Consider the following 16,202-nt stretch of genomic DNA (forward strand, 5'->3'; position numbering starts at 1 on the left):
GTGAGCTCTTCGCGGAATTTCGAGGTGTACCATAAGCCATGCCGAAGGGCTGCCAGGGCAACCTCGTCGTTTAGGTTGGTTATCCTGGCTTTGGTTGACTTGAAGCGATTGATGTAATCGCGGAGCGGTTCGTCTTTTTCTTGGACGAGAAGCCAAAGGTCTGATTCGGTCACCTTAGCTTGGAAAAAGACTGAATACTGCTTCAAAAATGCCGAGGCGAGCTGATCGAAGCTGTCAATGGAGTTAGATTCCAAAGAGGCGAACCATTCCAACGTCGGTCCCACCAGGTTCTCGGCGAAGTAACGGCAATAGCCGGCTTCACACTCGTCGTCGATGAGATAAGCTTTTGTTATGGCTAATCTGAAAGCTCGGAGGTGCGCTCCCGGGTCCGTTATGCCCGCGTATTCGGGAAGGCGGAGCTTGCCNGGGTGCTTTTGATGACTTATGGATCTCGGCCAGAGCGGCCCGCTCCACTTCTGCTCGGGCGAAATTAATCGACCTATGGAGTGCGTCGTCGAGCGACGGGGGTTGTCGAACGGTGAGCTCTTCGCGGAATTTCGAGGTGTACCATAAGCCATGCCGAAGGGCTGCCAGGGCAACCTCGTCGTTTAGGTTGGTTATCCTGGCTTTGGTTGACTTGAAGCGATTGATGTAATCGCGGAGCGGTTCGTCTTTTTCTTGGACGAGAAGCCAAAGGTCTGATTCGGTCACCTTAGCTTGGAAAAAGACTGAATACTGCTTCAAAAATGCCGAGGCGAGCTGATCGAAGCTGTCAATGGAGTTGGATTCCAAAGAGGCGAACCATTCCAACGCCGGTCCCACCAGGTTCTCGGCGAAGTAACGGCAGTAGCCGGCTTCACACTCGTCGTCGGTGAGATAAGCTTTTGTTATGGCTAATCTGAAAGCTCGGAGGTGCGCTCCCGGGTCCGTTATGCCCGCGTATTCGGGAAGGCGGAGCTTGCCCACGTCACGAAGGCGAACCTTCGCGATTCGGTCTGTGAACGGGGTACGCCTTGTTTCGGCGATCACGCGATCGATGTCTGGGGCTGCGCTTGTTGCCAGGTGCACCTTAGAGCGGATTTGGGCCATCTCGGCGCTTGCCTTATTCATGTACTCGGTTAGGAACTGCGCGCTGAATGCGCCGCTACTCGGAGGTCCGGGAAGACCGAGATCCTCGGTCGTTATTCCTCGTGACGCCCCATTTCTGAGTTCTCCTGTCGGGACTGGATCCAGTCTCACCGAGGAGCCCTCCAGAGCCCCCGAGGTGCGGAGGACCTGCCCTGCTGACCCGACGTCCCCGGATGGGGGATGCTCGTCACGTCGCGAGCTCGCGTTACCATTTAAGACCGACGAGCTCGGAGCTCCGTTGCTCTCTGACGGCGCGAAAACGGGTAACGTTCTGATCCCGGGCGGGGTAACGTGGACCGCCTCAAAGTCGAGACGAGTCCGGGGAAGCGCTCTTTCCGTGGGATTGGTTAAAGCTGTTCCCGAAGAGTACGCGGAATCCCGATAGGGTCCGAGATTTGCGCGAGAAGCGAGCTCTTGTTCATGCCGCTCGATTCTGTTCATGAGGGCCCGATTTGTCGCATCTTGACTTTGGGTCTTATCGATCAGAACGGCGAGCATTCCGCGAATCTCGGACAGATCGTTGCTGACGGGGGTCCCGGAGGAGACCACCGGCGCATGGTGCTGTCCGGGTCGGTTCGTTCCGTTATTCTCTGAACGAGTCCATACTCGGGACTGATTCCTGTTTCCTGTCAAGATCGCGGGGGCCGTGGGAACAACCCCGACGGTAACCCCTGGGTTTGTACTACCGAGATTCTGAGTTTGGGCGGGTCTGTGATGAGTGAGACCCGAACCTCCCAAAATACTTTGGTTCGGTGCTTGACTGTCGTCAAGTGATGAGCCTGTCCCGGGTCTGACTAGATCTGTAACCTCGTTATCGGACTGGGCTGACGCGGGTGCACCCTGGGAAGGTGCACTGATGGAGGTGGATCCGTGGACTGCCGCTGGTGGAGCAGTCTCTGAGATGATTGTGTTAGCGGTGGATGGATCCATTTCGCTGGAGTTCAAAGCAGTCGATTTTTGAGAATAGAAAGACCTAAGTCCCCACAGGCGGCGCCAAATTGTTGGGGCTAGAAACAACAATTAGAAGAATAAGTTTGTAAAATGAGATCTGGGCAGACTTTCGGTACAAATCGACTTAGAACTATGAAAAACAACGAACTGGACTTTTGTATTCACTTTTTCTATTGATTCGCTCTGAGCTTGATTACATGTGTTGTGTCCTTCACATTCATCTGCTATTTAAACTAAAATTCCTCGAAACCCTTCCTGAACGTCTCGCTGCAATCTCGGCTCCCCAATCCCGATTTCTTCTCCAGGTTGACTTCATCCTCCTGCTCGGGTTTTCCTCCATGGGCCCTTACTGGGCCTCTTTTCCTGGCCTGCGCGTACGCCTTAATGGGCTTATTTGGTGGGCCTTATGATCGTCGAAACCCAACACCAACAAATGTGTACCATATTTTTACTTATTTTTTTTTATGATTAGTTCCATAGTCTTTCAGTCTTATTTATTTCTTTCTTACTTTTAATTAAATTTTAACAAAATCTGAATCTTCCTTTTCTACTATTAACTATATTTACATTTAAATTTAAAAATCTTTGCACACTTAGTATACAATATTATAGTTTTTTAATTTATCTAATATATTTAAAGTTTAAATTTGTGTGAAATACAATTATTATTTTAAATATATTTAATATGCAATTATATATACATTTAGAAATCAAATAAAAATAAAACTTAAATTACTATAAATGGAAAGTCATATTTAATATTTTTATTATTTGAATTTAATATCAGAGTGTTGACAAAAAAAGATTTAATATTAATTATTAATAAATTATTTGTACCCCATACAAATAATTTTTCTGGATCAGCCACTGATGATTTACCATTAAAAATATGTTCTTACACTTAAAATTATTTTATTGTTAACGTACGCTCTTTATCACCACCTATAAAATGTTTTCTAAACAAATTAAACAAATTTTATATTGCTTTACTTTGATTTTGGCATAGTTCTTATAATTACTAATATAATATAATATAATAAAAATAAAAATTTGAAAATTATAATCATGATGGTATATATAAGTCTTAGATAATTCAGATATACAAAATATAATATCTATATACAATACAAAACATGACATATGTCATAATCACGTTAAGGATCAACGACCTATTTACTCTTCAGAAGTATCCAATTGTACCAAAATAACTTAAAGTTATGACCTCGTCTCAAATATTCATTAATCATAAACTCTCAACTTATTTTTACCCGAATAAAAAATTCTCATATATTTCTCCATATACCTGGTTTAAACGGTTTACTAACCTAATCCGATAGAAAACCACATAAATCCGGTTAGAAACCAATTTTAAAATGGTATACCGTTCCAACTTCCCAAACATGAAACCACTTCTCAATAACTCGATCAATCAGCGCTTGTTTCAGTACCGGAATCATCAACACTATTCAGAAAAGAAAACTCTAAATTTTGACCAGAAACATCAATCACCGACTTATTTTCCAAACTTATAATGCTACTAACTGTAGAATAACTTTTGGAACCTCCATCAGTATCTCCATCCTTGATTTCATTGCATCTGATAGCTTCCATTGAAAAACCCGCACAAATCAAAAACCCACACAATAGACCGGCAAAATTATATCAGAAAAAAAAAATCAAAGATCAAAGTTTTCGATATAAACATGTAATGTTCTGTAGATATAATATTATTTTCTTAATTAGCTGTCCTATTATGTTTCAAAAACAATAATTCTTTTGACATAACTTATGTTATTCTTTTTAAATTTATTATTCACTATTTATTTATTAATAATAATATACATGCTTAGTGAATTACTTTTTTTGTTTATACATGTCAAAATCTTATTGAGAAAACACATATAATATAAGTAGAGTATAATGGAAAAAAGATTAGTTTTGTTTATTTTCCTTTTTGATTTAGAAATTTTTTTTAGATATAAACATGTAAATTTTATTTATATTTAATGCTATTTTCTTAATTAGCTGTTTTAAAAAATAATAATTTTGACACGTGTCAACATCTCATCAGTATCTTGACATATGGCTAATTTGAAAATCCAACTTTATATAATAAGATTTTTAATATAATAAAAGATTAGTTCAGACTTCAGTTCAAGCTTTTTTCCTAAGACTGCCAATCGGTTCTTCATGATCTTCGTTTTCTTCACATGTGTCTTCACAAATCTTGTTGCAGTATTCGGTGTTCGAAATTAGCTAACCATAGAGACATAATTTTTTTTTTTTTTGGTGCAAACAAAGACATAAAATTTAATATGTTAGGTTATATAGTATAAATGTTATAAAGTATAATTATGCAACCAAATATGGATGGCACATAGTATATTTATTTTACCATGTAGTGGTTGAGAATCTTTGTAACGGTGAAACTTTGATATGGATGGCACATAGTATATTTATTTTAGTTGTTTGTTTTAATATAATAAGATTACAATTATATTATGCTTTGTTTTACTAAGCTTGAAAACTGTGATTTCTGATCGTTAAAATTGGTATATGTCATGATCTGATGAGTTACTAACTTTGATATTTAATAGTTAAAATTGACACGTGTCACGATCTGGTGAGTTTTTAACTTTGATATCTGATCGTTAAAATTAACACGTGTCACGATCTGGTGAGTTACTAACTTTGAGAACCAAAGTTTATATAATAAGATATAATATCAGAAATTAGCCAAATTGAAGTTAAAGCCCATAATCTAAAACTTGATTATCATTCTCTTCCCCAAGATACAACAATACCAAGATTGCACATAATTCATGTAATTAGTTTTCAGAATTTTATTATATGTTTTCTTTTTTTTTAAACAACAAATACCCATTAGGCCTTTAAAATAAGTTTTACATTACAACATTCAGCCCATTAAGGGCCTCTTTGGCCAAAAAGTCTGCCTGACGGTTGAGATTTCTGGAAACAAAAGAGAAGGAAACAGAAGAAAGATTTGCCGATAATTCAAGGATGTCGTAGAGAATCCCATGAAGCTCCTTAGAGTGAAGCTTCCCATTGAGAGCACTGACTAGCAGTTGCGAGTCTGATGCGAAATTGATAGACTTGAGGTCCAATTCAACTGCAACTCATAGCGCTGCTAGTGTTGCCATAGTTCGGCCATCAAGGGTGAGGAGACTGATCGGGTAGCGGACGAGCCTTCGCAGATGATCTGGTCCTGTGAGTTCTTAAAGAGCCAACCAAAGCCAGCACATTTGTCATCCTTCCAAGACGCGTCAGTGAAACAGGTCAGTGCATTACATGGTCGATGGGGCTTAATTAGGGTTTGTCCTTGAAGTGGGTTCTTCTCCACAGGGGCTTGAGCTGATTGCCATTCTTTTGCTCTTACTAGTGCCAACACTATCGCCTCCTCCGGGGAGGTTTTCTGTTTGTTGAAGATGAGTCTGTTGCGGGCTGTCCAAATTGTCCACACGATCCAGGGAAATATTGGTCCTGCATTCAATCCCGTCGGTGGAAAAATGATTGTCAGCTACTTGAAGTATACGCCAACATATCGTCACACATACAAACAATATAAATGTCTTTTTAACTACGTGAACTATTGTCATCACATAAGAACATCCATAAACAAGCATTTGTTATGTGTATAACACCATAAACATTCAACTCCGGTGGTTGGTTGGCCGGAATCCAGCGTTGACCAATGTTGACCGACATTGACCAGTGTTAACCGGCATTGACCAGTGTTGACCGGCGTTGACCAAAAAAATATTCAAAAAAATATTTTTTCTTTTTTCCTATAAATAATAACTTTTTTGTTTTTAGGTATTTTGATAAATAAATAAAAGATAAATGTTTTGTATAATTTACAAAAACAAAAGGGATATAACAACAAAAAGTTATACACCAAATTTTATGTGTAGTAGATTTTTTTATAAAACTATTACAGATATATACCTTTTCCTTTTAACAATTATTTTTTGTTTTGTATTTTCAGAGGTGGGGATTTTAGATATATTTTTTTTCTTTTTACTTATTTATAAGATTATGTCATTTGAAATATATTCAAGGCATTGCCAACTATTTCTTTGATTTTACAAAACCAACCTTTGATTTTACAAAATCAACTTTTGTTTTTTAACTATCTTCTAGATATATGTCTTTTATGTAAATAAATAAAATTTTCATTATTTTCTTCCTTTCTTTTTCTTATTAAAAATAAAGAAATAGTTGGCAATGTCTTGCATACATTTCAAATGACATAATCTTATAAATAAGTAAAAAGAAAAAAATATTTATAACTCCCACCTTTGAAAATACAAAATAAAAATGCTTTTTAACAGGAAAAGTATATATTTGTTATATTTTTATAAAAAATCTCCTAAACATAAAATTTTGGTGTATAACTTTTTGTTGTTATATTTTGTTTTTGTAAATTATACAAATCATTAATCTTTTTATCTCTTTATCAAAAATACCTAAAAACAAAAAGTTCTTATTTATAGGAAAAAAAAAAATTTTGGTCAACGCCGGTCAACACTGGTCAACGCCGGTTAACACTGGTCAATGTCGGTTAACATTGGTCAACGCCGGATTCCGGCCAACCAACCACCGGAGTTGAATGTTTATGGTGTTGTACACATAACATGTGCTTGTTTATGGATATCCTTATGTGATTATAATAGTTTACGTAGTTAACAAGACATTTATATTGTTTGTATGTGTGGCGATGTGTTGGCGTATACTTTAAGTAGCTGACAATCATTTTTCCTTTATTATATGTATGAATCAAAATTTGATTGCATTGGCTTGACTTGTAAGTGCATTGACTGAAGCAATTTCTCTTCTTTTGTTGGAGTATCCCATCCCTTCCATAAATACATCTTTACAAAAAGTATGGGCCGGACATATATTCCTTGTTCTTTTGCAATCCACTTATACACACTAGGGTATATTTTATCTCTACGCGTATATAAAACATTAAAAAACACATGATGTTTATAGTTTGGTCCCTAAAACAAAAAAGATGTTCAATTTCATTGTACAGTCAACAATATATTGGATGAATAATTGAATTAATCTTAATCAACCAAAATTTTCAATCAATTGAACAGATTCTATATAAAACAAAATGCATTAAAGCAAACCAACAAAAATTGTCTACAAATTCACTCGACCTTTTAAGATCAAGAAAAGTTCTAATATTACATATGAAAATATTTCTTTTTGGAATGAGCTAAAAATATCAAAAGCAGGGATCTATTCTAAAAAATCTTCAAATGTGTCAATAATACAAAAACATATCCCTAATTAAAATATGTAAAGAAATATATACAGTAGAACCTCTATAACTTCATAATTAATACTCTCTATAAATTAATAATTTTTTTCTGGTCCTAAGTTGGGCTAGTGTAATTTTAGACACGATTCGATAATATAATAAGATAATATATTTTTGTAAATTATTTGCAAATATATGGTCCTATTAATTATATAAATTTATCAAAATATATATATAAATATACACATTAATTTTTGTAAGAGCTTATTTCTAATATTTGTACTATATCAAAAACTTCTAATTTTCTCTTCAAAACATGATAATAATTATTTTCCTTGTAATTGATGATATAAAATATTATTAATAACAATTATATATATATATATTTAAAATTACTAAATTAGGAAAATCTTTCTATAATTATTAATTTAAAATAAAACATGTATAAATTAATTTATAGAAGTTTTAATGTATAAACTTTAAAATTTAGTTTTTACCTGCCATAAGTTACTTTGATACAAAATAAGTGGATAAAGTTTAACTTTTAATTGAAAACTCTCGCCTATGTTAAGATATGTTATTGGTAAAATAACATTGTTACCCATGCACTGCACTTTTAGTTTCTTGTGAAACTCAAGCTGATTTACAATTTTGATATCAAATGTTCTTCCGTAACTAAGAGGAAACAACTGTGAATTTATAGAATCAAAGGAAAAGAAGAAAAAAAAAAACCCAAATATTTCCCCATTCTTAAAACTTTGTAATAAGCTTTTCTTCCATGATTAAGGATATATATACACATACACATGAGCATGGAAACACATATTTTAAGTAATATATCTAAAGATATGGTAATTAGTAATTACTAATTGCCAAAGTCAAAGTGTTCATATGGTAACATTTGACTGATTTAAATAATAAAATAAGTAACTTATCTAAAATAAGAATATGTGTGTTATGTTTTTTTTTATTTTTACCTATAAAATTGTGAGATCGAAGTGAGGATAATTGATTTCCAAGAAATTGAAAAGGAATGTCATATATTTAAAATATCCATTAGTTAATTGCTTTCCGTAAGTAAGATACTTGATTTCTATTTCTATATCTCAAATTCATATTAAATCATTTGGGATTTTTGTTAAGAACGACTATTTAATTTATTTCTATATGCATGTTGATATTGCAATCTGTCTTAATCTTTAAAAGGATTGGATTAATAATTCAATTTATGGATAATAAATCATCTGTAAATCTTTTTATCTAAAACAAAGAATGTTTTTTTTTTTTATCTTGTGGTTTGATTAGGTTTTGAGAATGATTGGTTCTACCAGAAACTTAGGTAGAGAAAAAAAAAAGAAGATAAAAAACAAATTAGACAAAAGGGATAATTTCGTAATTCCAAAAACATATATATCTTATTACATAGTTTTTTTTTTCTTGTTTTTTTTTTTTTTTTCCATACTTTACGGACAAAGGAGAGATTACACTGTTCTGTTTTTTTTTTTTGACGAACCAGCAAGCTCGAGTAGATCGGTATTAGATCCATCTTAGGTTTCGGAACTTTTGATTATTTCTTCTTCTTCTCTCTGTTTCTTTTTAATTACCCATTTTTTGTAATCGTTACTTGCGATCAGAACATTGTTAAAAATCCGAATTTTTTTTTTTTTTTTTTTTTTTAATTAGATTCGTTTGTTTGATTCCAAAATCGGAAAAACAAAATGGGTAAAGTAGCTGTTGGAACGACGGTTGTGTGCACGGCGGCGGTTTGTGCGGTGGCTGTTTTGGTTGTTAGAAGACGGATGCAGAGCTCTGGTAAGTGGGGACGTGTTTCGGCGATCCTTAAGGCGTTTGAGGAAGACTGTGCGACTCCGATCTCGAAGCTTAGACAAGTCGCTGATGCTATGGCCGTTGAGATGCACGCTGGTCTTGCTTCTGACGGTGGTAGCAAACTCAAGATGCTTATCAGCTACGTTGATAATCTTCCTTCTGGGTAAAATTCGAAATCTTTTTCCCTTTTATCATTTGCAATGCTACCAAATTAGATTTTGAGATTCCAATTTCACTGTGTCGTATTTGGATCGTTTGTGGTCAATACTGATTTGATCTACAGTTTCAGTATCAGAAAGAATCTTTTTTGGAATCTGAGATCATGTCCCACTGGGATTATTATTATTACAAGAAGCTTGATGTTGTTGATTTGTCTTAGCTCTGTTTTTGTTTTTTTTTCTTGTGGATAAGATTGTGATTCTGGAAGAATTCAATAACTTATGTGTATTAATGAGATTGATTGGTGTCACATGTCTAGAAGGCATTGTGTTCAACTTTTGCTGCAAGTTCATTTTCGTCTTAATCTTGTTACGGTCTAGTTTCATGTTGTAAGGTTAAGAGGTATTGTCTTAGCTTTTTAACGTTTTGATATAAGCAGGGATGAGAAGGGTCTCTTTTATGCATTGGATCTAGGTGGAACAAACTTCCGTGTTATGCGTGTGCTTCTTGGCGGGAAACAAGACCGTGTTGCTAAACAAGAGTTCGAAGAAGTTTCGATACCTCCCCATTTGATGACTGGTGGTTCAGATGTCAGTTTCTTGTTTTTTAAGTCTCTTGTCATGTTTATTAATTGGATGATCTATATAATATGTAACAAGGGGTTTTGTGTATCTTTTATGAATCGTTCAGGAGTTATTCAATTTTATCGCTGAGGCTCTTGCAAAGTTTGTCGCCACAGAAGGCGAAGACTTTCATCTTCCAGAAGGTAGACAGAGGGAGTTAGGTTTCACTTTCTCCTTTCCTGTTAGGCAGACTTCTTTATCCTCTGGTTCTCTCATCAAATGGACAAAAGGCTTTTCCATTGACGAAGCAGTTAAGCTCGATCCCCCTTCCGACTAGTATTCTTATTATGATCAGTTTCGCCTTTTTACCCTGATCTTGGTTTGATCGTTGCAATAGGTTGGAGAAGATGTTGTTGGAGCACTTAAGAAGGCCATGGAAAGAGTTGGTCTTGACATGCGAGTTGCAGCACTTGTAAGTTATCTATTATTGCCTTATATGCTCCCTAGTAAAATCACTGGTTGATTTGTTTTTACTGCTTTTATCAGGTTAATGATACTGTTGGAACACTAGCTGGTGGTAGATACTACAACCCGGATGTTGCCGCTGCTGTTATTTTAGGTACTGGGACTAACGCAGCCTATGTTGAGCGTGCAACGGCTATCCCCAAATGGCATGGTCCGCTTCCAAAATCAGGGGAAATGGTTATAAATATGGAGTGGGGTAACTTCAGGTCCTCACATCTCCCATTAACTGAGTTTGATCACACCCTGGATTTTGAGAGTCTGAATCCAGGCGAACAGGTACGAGTTTTGTTGTTACAAATAGCAATACCTACGAGCTGTCACAAGAAATGAGATCCTATGTGTGGATTTGTCCTTTTGCAGATTCTTGAGAAAATCATTTCGGGTATGTACTTGGGAGAGATTTTGCGAAGAGTTCTTCTAAAGATGGCTGAAGAAGCTGCTTTCTTTGGCGATACCGTCCCATCTAAGCTGAGGATACCATTCATCATTAGGTACAGTTTCAGCTTCTGCGGAGTGGTTTGTGTATTTCATCTTTTTGCGGAATGAGTTTGTCTAAAGTTCAATCATTTTGCAGGACTCCTCACATGTCAGCTATGCATAATGACACTTCTCCAGATTTGAAGATTGTTGGTAGCAAGATTAAGGATATACTGGAGGTCCCTACAACTTCTCTTAAAATGAGAAAAGTTGTGATCAGTCTCTGCGACATTATAGCTACTCGAGGCGCACGTCTCTCTGCTGCTGGAATCTATGGTATTCTGAAAAAGCTGGGAAGGGATACTACTAGCAAAGAGGAGGTTCAGAAATCAGTTATAGCCATGGACGGTGGTTTGTTTGAGCATTACAAACAGTTTAGTGAGTGTATGGAGAGCTCACTAAAAGAGTTACTAGGAGATGAAGCTTCAGGAACTATTGAGGTCATTCACTCTAACGATGGATCAGGTATTGGAGCTGCGCTTCTTGCAGCTTCTCACTCTCTCTACCTTGAAGAATCTTGAAACCTTTCCCAAAGAGAGCGCCATTTTTTCGGTAATTTTAACAAAGCTTTTCGCAAATCAGAGAAAAAAGCCTAAGCTAGGGTCTGTGGCGTCATAAGAAGCATTTTATGTTTCCTCTTCCCCCCAAGACTCTCTTGCTTGTAGCAAATAAGTTTACTTGGGAGAAATTATTTGTTTCCATGTTCTTGAAAAAATAAAGGACCAGTTCTTCAGATTCTGGGATTTTATAACCAGATATGTTGTAAAAACCATAAAATTCAAAGCATATAGAGAGATTTCATTTCCCCACATCATTAAGCACATAACACAGGTATATGAATCTTCAACCTAAATTTCCAAGTTCTAATGAAATTTTATGTGTATTATTTCTTTTATTCAGATCAACATAAGATAATGTTCCAGTAACACAAAAGTCCAGATTTCAACATAAAATCTCCAACAGACACAAATCAGAAAATGCAACAGAACCTAAAATCAAGAGACAACAATTGGTTGAACAGAGACATTGTTGAGACGCTCAAGAGCCAAAATAAGAGCCTGAGTACCAAGATCACCTTCACCATGTGCCTTAAGAGACAAGTAAAGCTGTTGAGCAAGAGCTAAACCAGGCAAAGCCAATCCCATCCTCTGACACTCATTCAAACAAATCCCTAAATCTTTCACAAAGTGATTCACATAAAACCCTGGTTCAAAATCCCTACTCAGAATCCTATCTCCATACAAATCTATAGACTTTGAACCAGCAGCACCAGTAGAGATCGCTTGGAGAAACTTCTTAACATCAAGTCCAGCTTTATGAGCATAGATCAACCCTTCCACTAGCCCTAACATAGTCGAAGCAATAGTAATCTGATTAGCCAATTTCGCAAACTGACCTTTCCCACTTGTTCCCATGAAGTTGACTCTACCCATTAACGAAAACAACGGATCTAAACGTTTCACGGTGGTTTCATCACCTCCGGCGAATATTGATAGCTTAGCATTCTTAGCTCCTAAGTCTCCACCTGAGACAGGAGCGTCTACTGAGAAACAGTTCTTAAAGGAAGCAGCTTTAGCTATCTCCTCAGCTAAAGAAGGCTCTGAAGTAGTCATATCGACGAGTACGCCTCCTTGACTGAGACCGGATAAAGCACCGGACTTTGGATCGAGGAGGACGTGACGGACATCGGAAGGGTAACCAACGATGGTGAAAACGACGTCGGATTGAGCAGCGACTGAGTTTGGTGAGTCTGCGAGTTTAGCGCCCATGTCGATGAGTGTCTGAGCTTTGGAGATGGTTCGGTTGAAGACTGTGACGGTGTACCCTGCTTTGATCAAGTGTCCGCACATTGATCTGCCCATGACTCCGGTTCCGATCCATCCGATTTTGGTGTTTGATGGGGTGATTTGATCGGAGGAGATTGCTGAGGAAGCCATTGAGCGACGGAGGAAGAAGGTGGAGAAGACGGAGGGAGAAAGAGATCGACGGAGGAGTGGTGGTGGCAGTGGCATTGTTTTCTGTGGTGGTCGATGGATTTTAGTAGTTATCGAACGTTGTGGTAACAGACCGTAATTTCGTGTCTCTTCTGAGGACTTTTTCGTCTTTGTTTGAACGACGTCGTTTATAATCGAAATTGATTTGATTCGGTTAAGCTTGGTTTATATCAATGGCCTGATGGCATTTAACAAGGCATGCTGCATGCATGAGCTACTAATGGTAAACGTTTTCCCTAAACCTCTTGTGTGTCTAACATTTCTTTTAATTTTACAAACTTTAAATTATTGTCTCTTTAGTATTTAATATTTTGACTTTTTATCACATTTAATACTTCTTTTAAAAACACTACGAATTTTGCATGCTGTATTAATTAAAAAATTCATTATAAACAAGAACACTACATCATATAATATCAGAAATTAGCCAAATTGAAGTTAAAGCTCATAATCTAAAACTTTATTATCATTCTCAAGATACAACAATACCAAGATTGCACATAATTCATGTAATTAGTTTTCATAATTTTATTAGATGTATGAATCAAAAATTGATTGCATTGACTTAACTTGTAAGTTCATTGACTGGAGCAATTTCTCTTTGTTTTGTTAGAGTATCCCATCTCTTCCATAAATACATCCCTGTTATAAAAAGTATGGGACGGACATATATTCCTTGTTCTTTTGCAATCCACACATACACATTGGGGTATATTTTACCTCCAGACGTATATAAAGCGTTAAAAAACACATGATGTTTATAATTTGGTCCCTGAAAAAAAATGTTTAATTTTATTGTACACTTAACAATGTATTGGGTGAATAATTGAATTAATCTTAATCAACTAAATTTTTCAATCAATTGAGTAGATTCTATATAAAACAAATGCATTAAAGCAAACCAACAAAAATTGTTTAAAAATTCAGTCAACCTTTTATGATCAAGAAAAATTCTAATATTACATATGAAAATATTTTTTTTTGGAATGAGCTAAGAAAATCAAAAACAGAGATTTATTCTATAAAATCTTCAAATATTTCAACAATACAAAAACACAACCCTAATTAAAAATATGTAAAAAAAAAATATAAATTTTAAAATTTAGCTTTTACCTGCCATAAGTTACACTAGGGCTGGGCAAAATAACCGATAACCAAATAACCGACCGAAACCGAACCAAAAAAAACCAAACCGAACCGAACCGAAATTTTTCAAATACCCGAATGGTTAGTAAAAATCTATATCCAAACTAACCGAAACCGAACCGAACCGAACCGACAATTAAATGGTTAACCGAAATATCCGAAAACCTAGAAGATATCAAATATTATATACTTAATATTATGCAAAACTATAAAATAAACTTAAAATATAAATTATTTCTAGATTTAAAACAATTAAATATTTTAAATAATCAATATATGTAAATGTTATTATTTTGAATTTACAAAGTTAAATACTATTTTGTAAAATTGAATCCATATTTTTCCCTTTTTTGTATTTTTGTTATTGTATATTTGGTTAATTTTGGTTATATTCGGTTAGTTTTGGTTATATTTGGTTTATTTGGTTAATGTTAATATAATTTATGTTAGTTATGGTTATTTATTTAAATAACCAAACCGAAACCGAACCGAAAGAAACCGAACCGAACCGAACCGAAATTTCAAAAATATCCAAGTGGTTACTATATTACTATATCCAAAATAACCGAAACCGAATACAACCGAACCGAAACCGAATGGTTAACCGAATGCCCAGGCCTAAGTTACACTGATACAAAACAAGTGGATAAAGTTTAACTTTAAATTGAAAACTCTCGCCTATGTTAAGATAGGTTATTGGGAAAATAACATTGTTATCCAGGCACTGCACTTTTAGTTTCTTGTGAAACTCAAGCTGATTTACAATTTTGAGATCAAATGTTCTCCCGTAACCAGGAGAAATCAACTGTGAATTTATAGAATCAAAAGAAAAGAGGACAAAAAGAAAAAACCCCAAATATTTTCTCATTCTTAAATCTTTGTACTAAACTTTTCTTACATGATTAAGGATATATATACACATACACATGAGCATGGTAACACATATATTTAAAGACATGGTAATTAGTAATAACTAATTTTGCCAAAATTTGAGCAAAATCAAAGTGTTCATATGGTAACATTTGACTGATTTTAATAGTAAAATAAATAACTTATCTAAAATAAAAATATGTGTGTTATGTTTTTTTACCTATAAAATTGTGAGACGAAGTGAAAATAATTGATTTCCAAGAAATTGAAAAGGAATCTAATATATTAAACGAGAAGTCGAGAGAGCTCACGTTAACTCTCAAAAAAATCAACTTCTCCTAATTATCCTTAATGAAATTTACCCCTAAAATTAAAACCTTTAAGTTTTTCTTGCTTATTTTACATGCACAAACGCACCACATTCTCAGACCTAAAATTACTTTTTTGCCATTAATGAAAAATAATTTTGGCCTTTTTTATCCTTTAATAACTTTTTAAAATTAAAAAAAAATGAAAATTGTTTTACAAAATCAGAAATTTAATATATATTTATATACAATATCTCTCTTTAAGAAAATTGAAAATAAATATTAGAAAATATTACGAATATACATTTGAAAAAAAATTCTATTTTTTAAAATATTAAAATGTTAAAGATAATTATAACGATTTTTTTTAGATTTTAAGCTATAAATATAGAGACTCAGCCGTAAAAATCGGATTCATTAAGCTAAACATATAGTTCTGAGAGTATAACTTTTTTTTTTTTTTTTGTATTATTAGCTATAAATATAGAGGCTCAACCAAAACTGTAAAAATCGGATTCGTTAAGCTAAACCTATAGCTTTGTGAGTATATATATATTTTTGTATTATTAAGGTTAAACACCCGTGTCTCGAAAGTTCACCCGGTTTAGATTGAGCAGCGACTAAGTTTGGTGAGTCTGCGAGTTTAGCACCCATGTCGATGAGTGTCTGAGCTTTGGAGATGGTTCGGTTGAAGACTGACGGTGTATCCCGGCTTTGATCAAGTGTCTGCACATTGATCTGCCCATGACTCCGGTTTCGATACATCCGATTTTGGTGTTTGATGGGGTGATTGGATCAGAGGAGATTGCTGAGGAAGCCATTGAGCGACGGAGGGAGAAAAAGATCGACGGAGGAGTGGTGGCAGTGGCATTGTTTCTGTGGTGGTCAATGGATTTTAGTAGTTATCGAACGTTGTGGTAACAAACCGTAATTTCGTGTCTCTTCTGAGGACTTTTTCGTCTTT

The 16,202-nt window shown here is 35.3% G+C and overlaps 2 protein-coding genes across 3 annotated transcripts; one reads left to right on the forward strand and one right to left on the reverse strand.

The window, feature by feature from the left end:
• LOC104730424 (hexokinase-1) lies at positions 8,802-11,729 on the forward strand. Of its 2 annotated transcripts, none has more exons than XM_010449586.2 (8): positions 8,802-8,902; positions 9,053-9,359; positions 9,795-9,945; positions 10,046-10,228; positions 10,316-10,390; positions 10,465-10,719; positions 10,804-10,934; positions 11,018-11,462. In XM_010449586.2, the coding sequence occupies exons 2-8, from the start codon at positions 9,088-9,090 to the stop codon at positions 11,439-11,441; spliced, it is 1,491 nt and encodes a 496-aa protein (XP_010447888.1). In that variant the 5' UTR covers positions 8,802-8,902; positions 9,053-9,087; the 3' UTR covers positions 11,442-11,462. The 2 variants fall into 2 exon arrangements, with proteins under 2 accessions (XP_010447888.1, XP_010447887.1); XM_010449585.2 differs by having other exon boundaries at positions 8,813-8,920; positions 11,018-11,729.
• On the reverse strand, positions 11,782-12,962 carry LOC104730425 (probable 3-hydroxyisobutyrate dehydrogenase-like 1, mitochondrial). The gene has a single exon (XM_010449587.2). The coding sequence runs from the start codon at positions 12,930-12,932 to the stop codon at positions 11,916-11,918; it is 1,017 nt and encodes a 338-aa protein (XP_010447889.1). The 5' UTR covers positions 12,933-12,962; the 3' UTR covers positions 11,782-11,915.

Source organism: Camelina sativa, chromosome 12 (genome assembly GCF_000633955.1).
Source record: "Camelina sativa cultivar DH55 chromosome 12, Cs, whole genome shotgun sequence".
Taxonomy (NCBI): domain Eukaryota; kingdom Viridiplantae; phylum Streptophyta; class Magnoliopsida; order Brassicales; family Brassicaceae; genus Camelina; species Camelina sativa.

Excerpts from the sequence above, each read along its gene's own strand:
- LOC104730425 (XM_010449587.2), bottom strand. The coding sequence starts at position 12,932 with ATGCCACTGCCACCACCACTCCTCCGTCGATCTCTTTCTCCCTCCGTC.
- LOC104730424 (XM_010449586.2), top strand. The coding sequence starts at position 9,088 with ATGGGTAAAGTAGCTGTTGGAACGACGGTTGTGTGCACGGCGGCGGTT. Across the intron at positions 10,229-10,315 it reads GCTTTTCCATTGACGAAGCA|GTTGGAGAAGATGTTGTTGG; the intron begins GTTAAGCTCGAT and ends TCGTTGCAATAG. Across the intron at positions 10,935-11,017 it reads AGGATACCATTCATCATTAG|GACTCCTCACATGTCAGCTA; the intron begins GTACAGTTTCAG and ends ATCATTTTGCAG.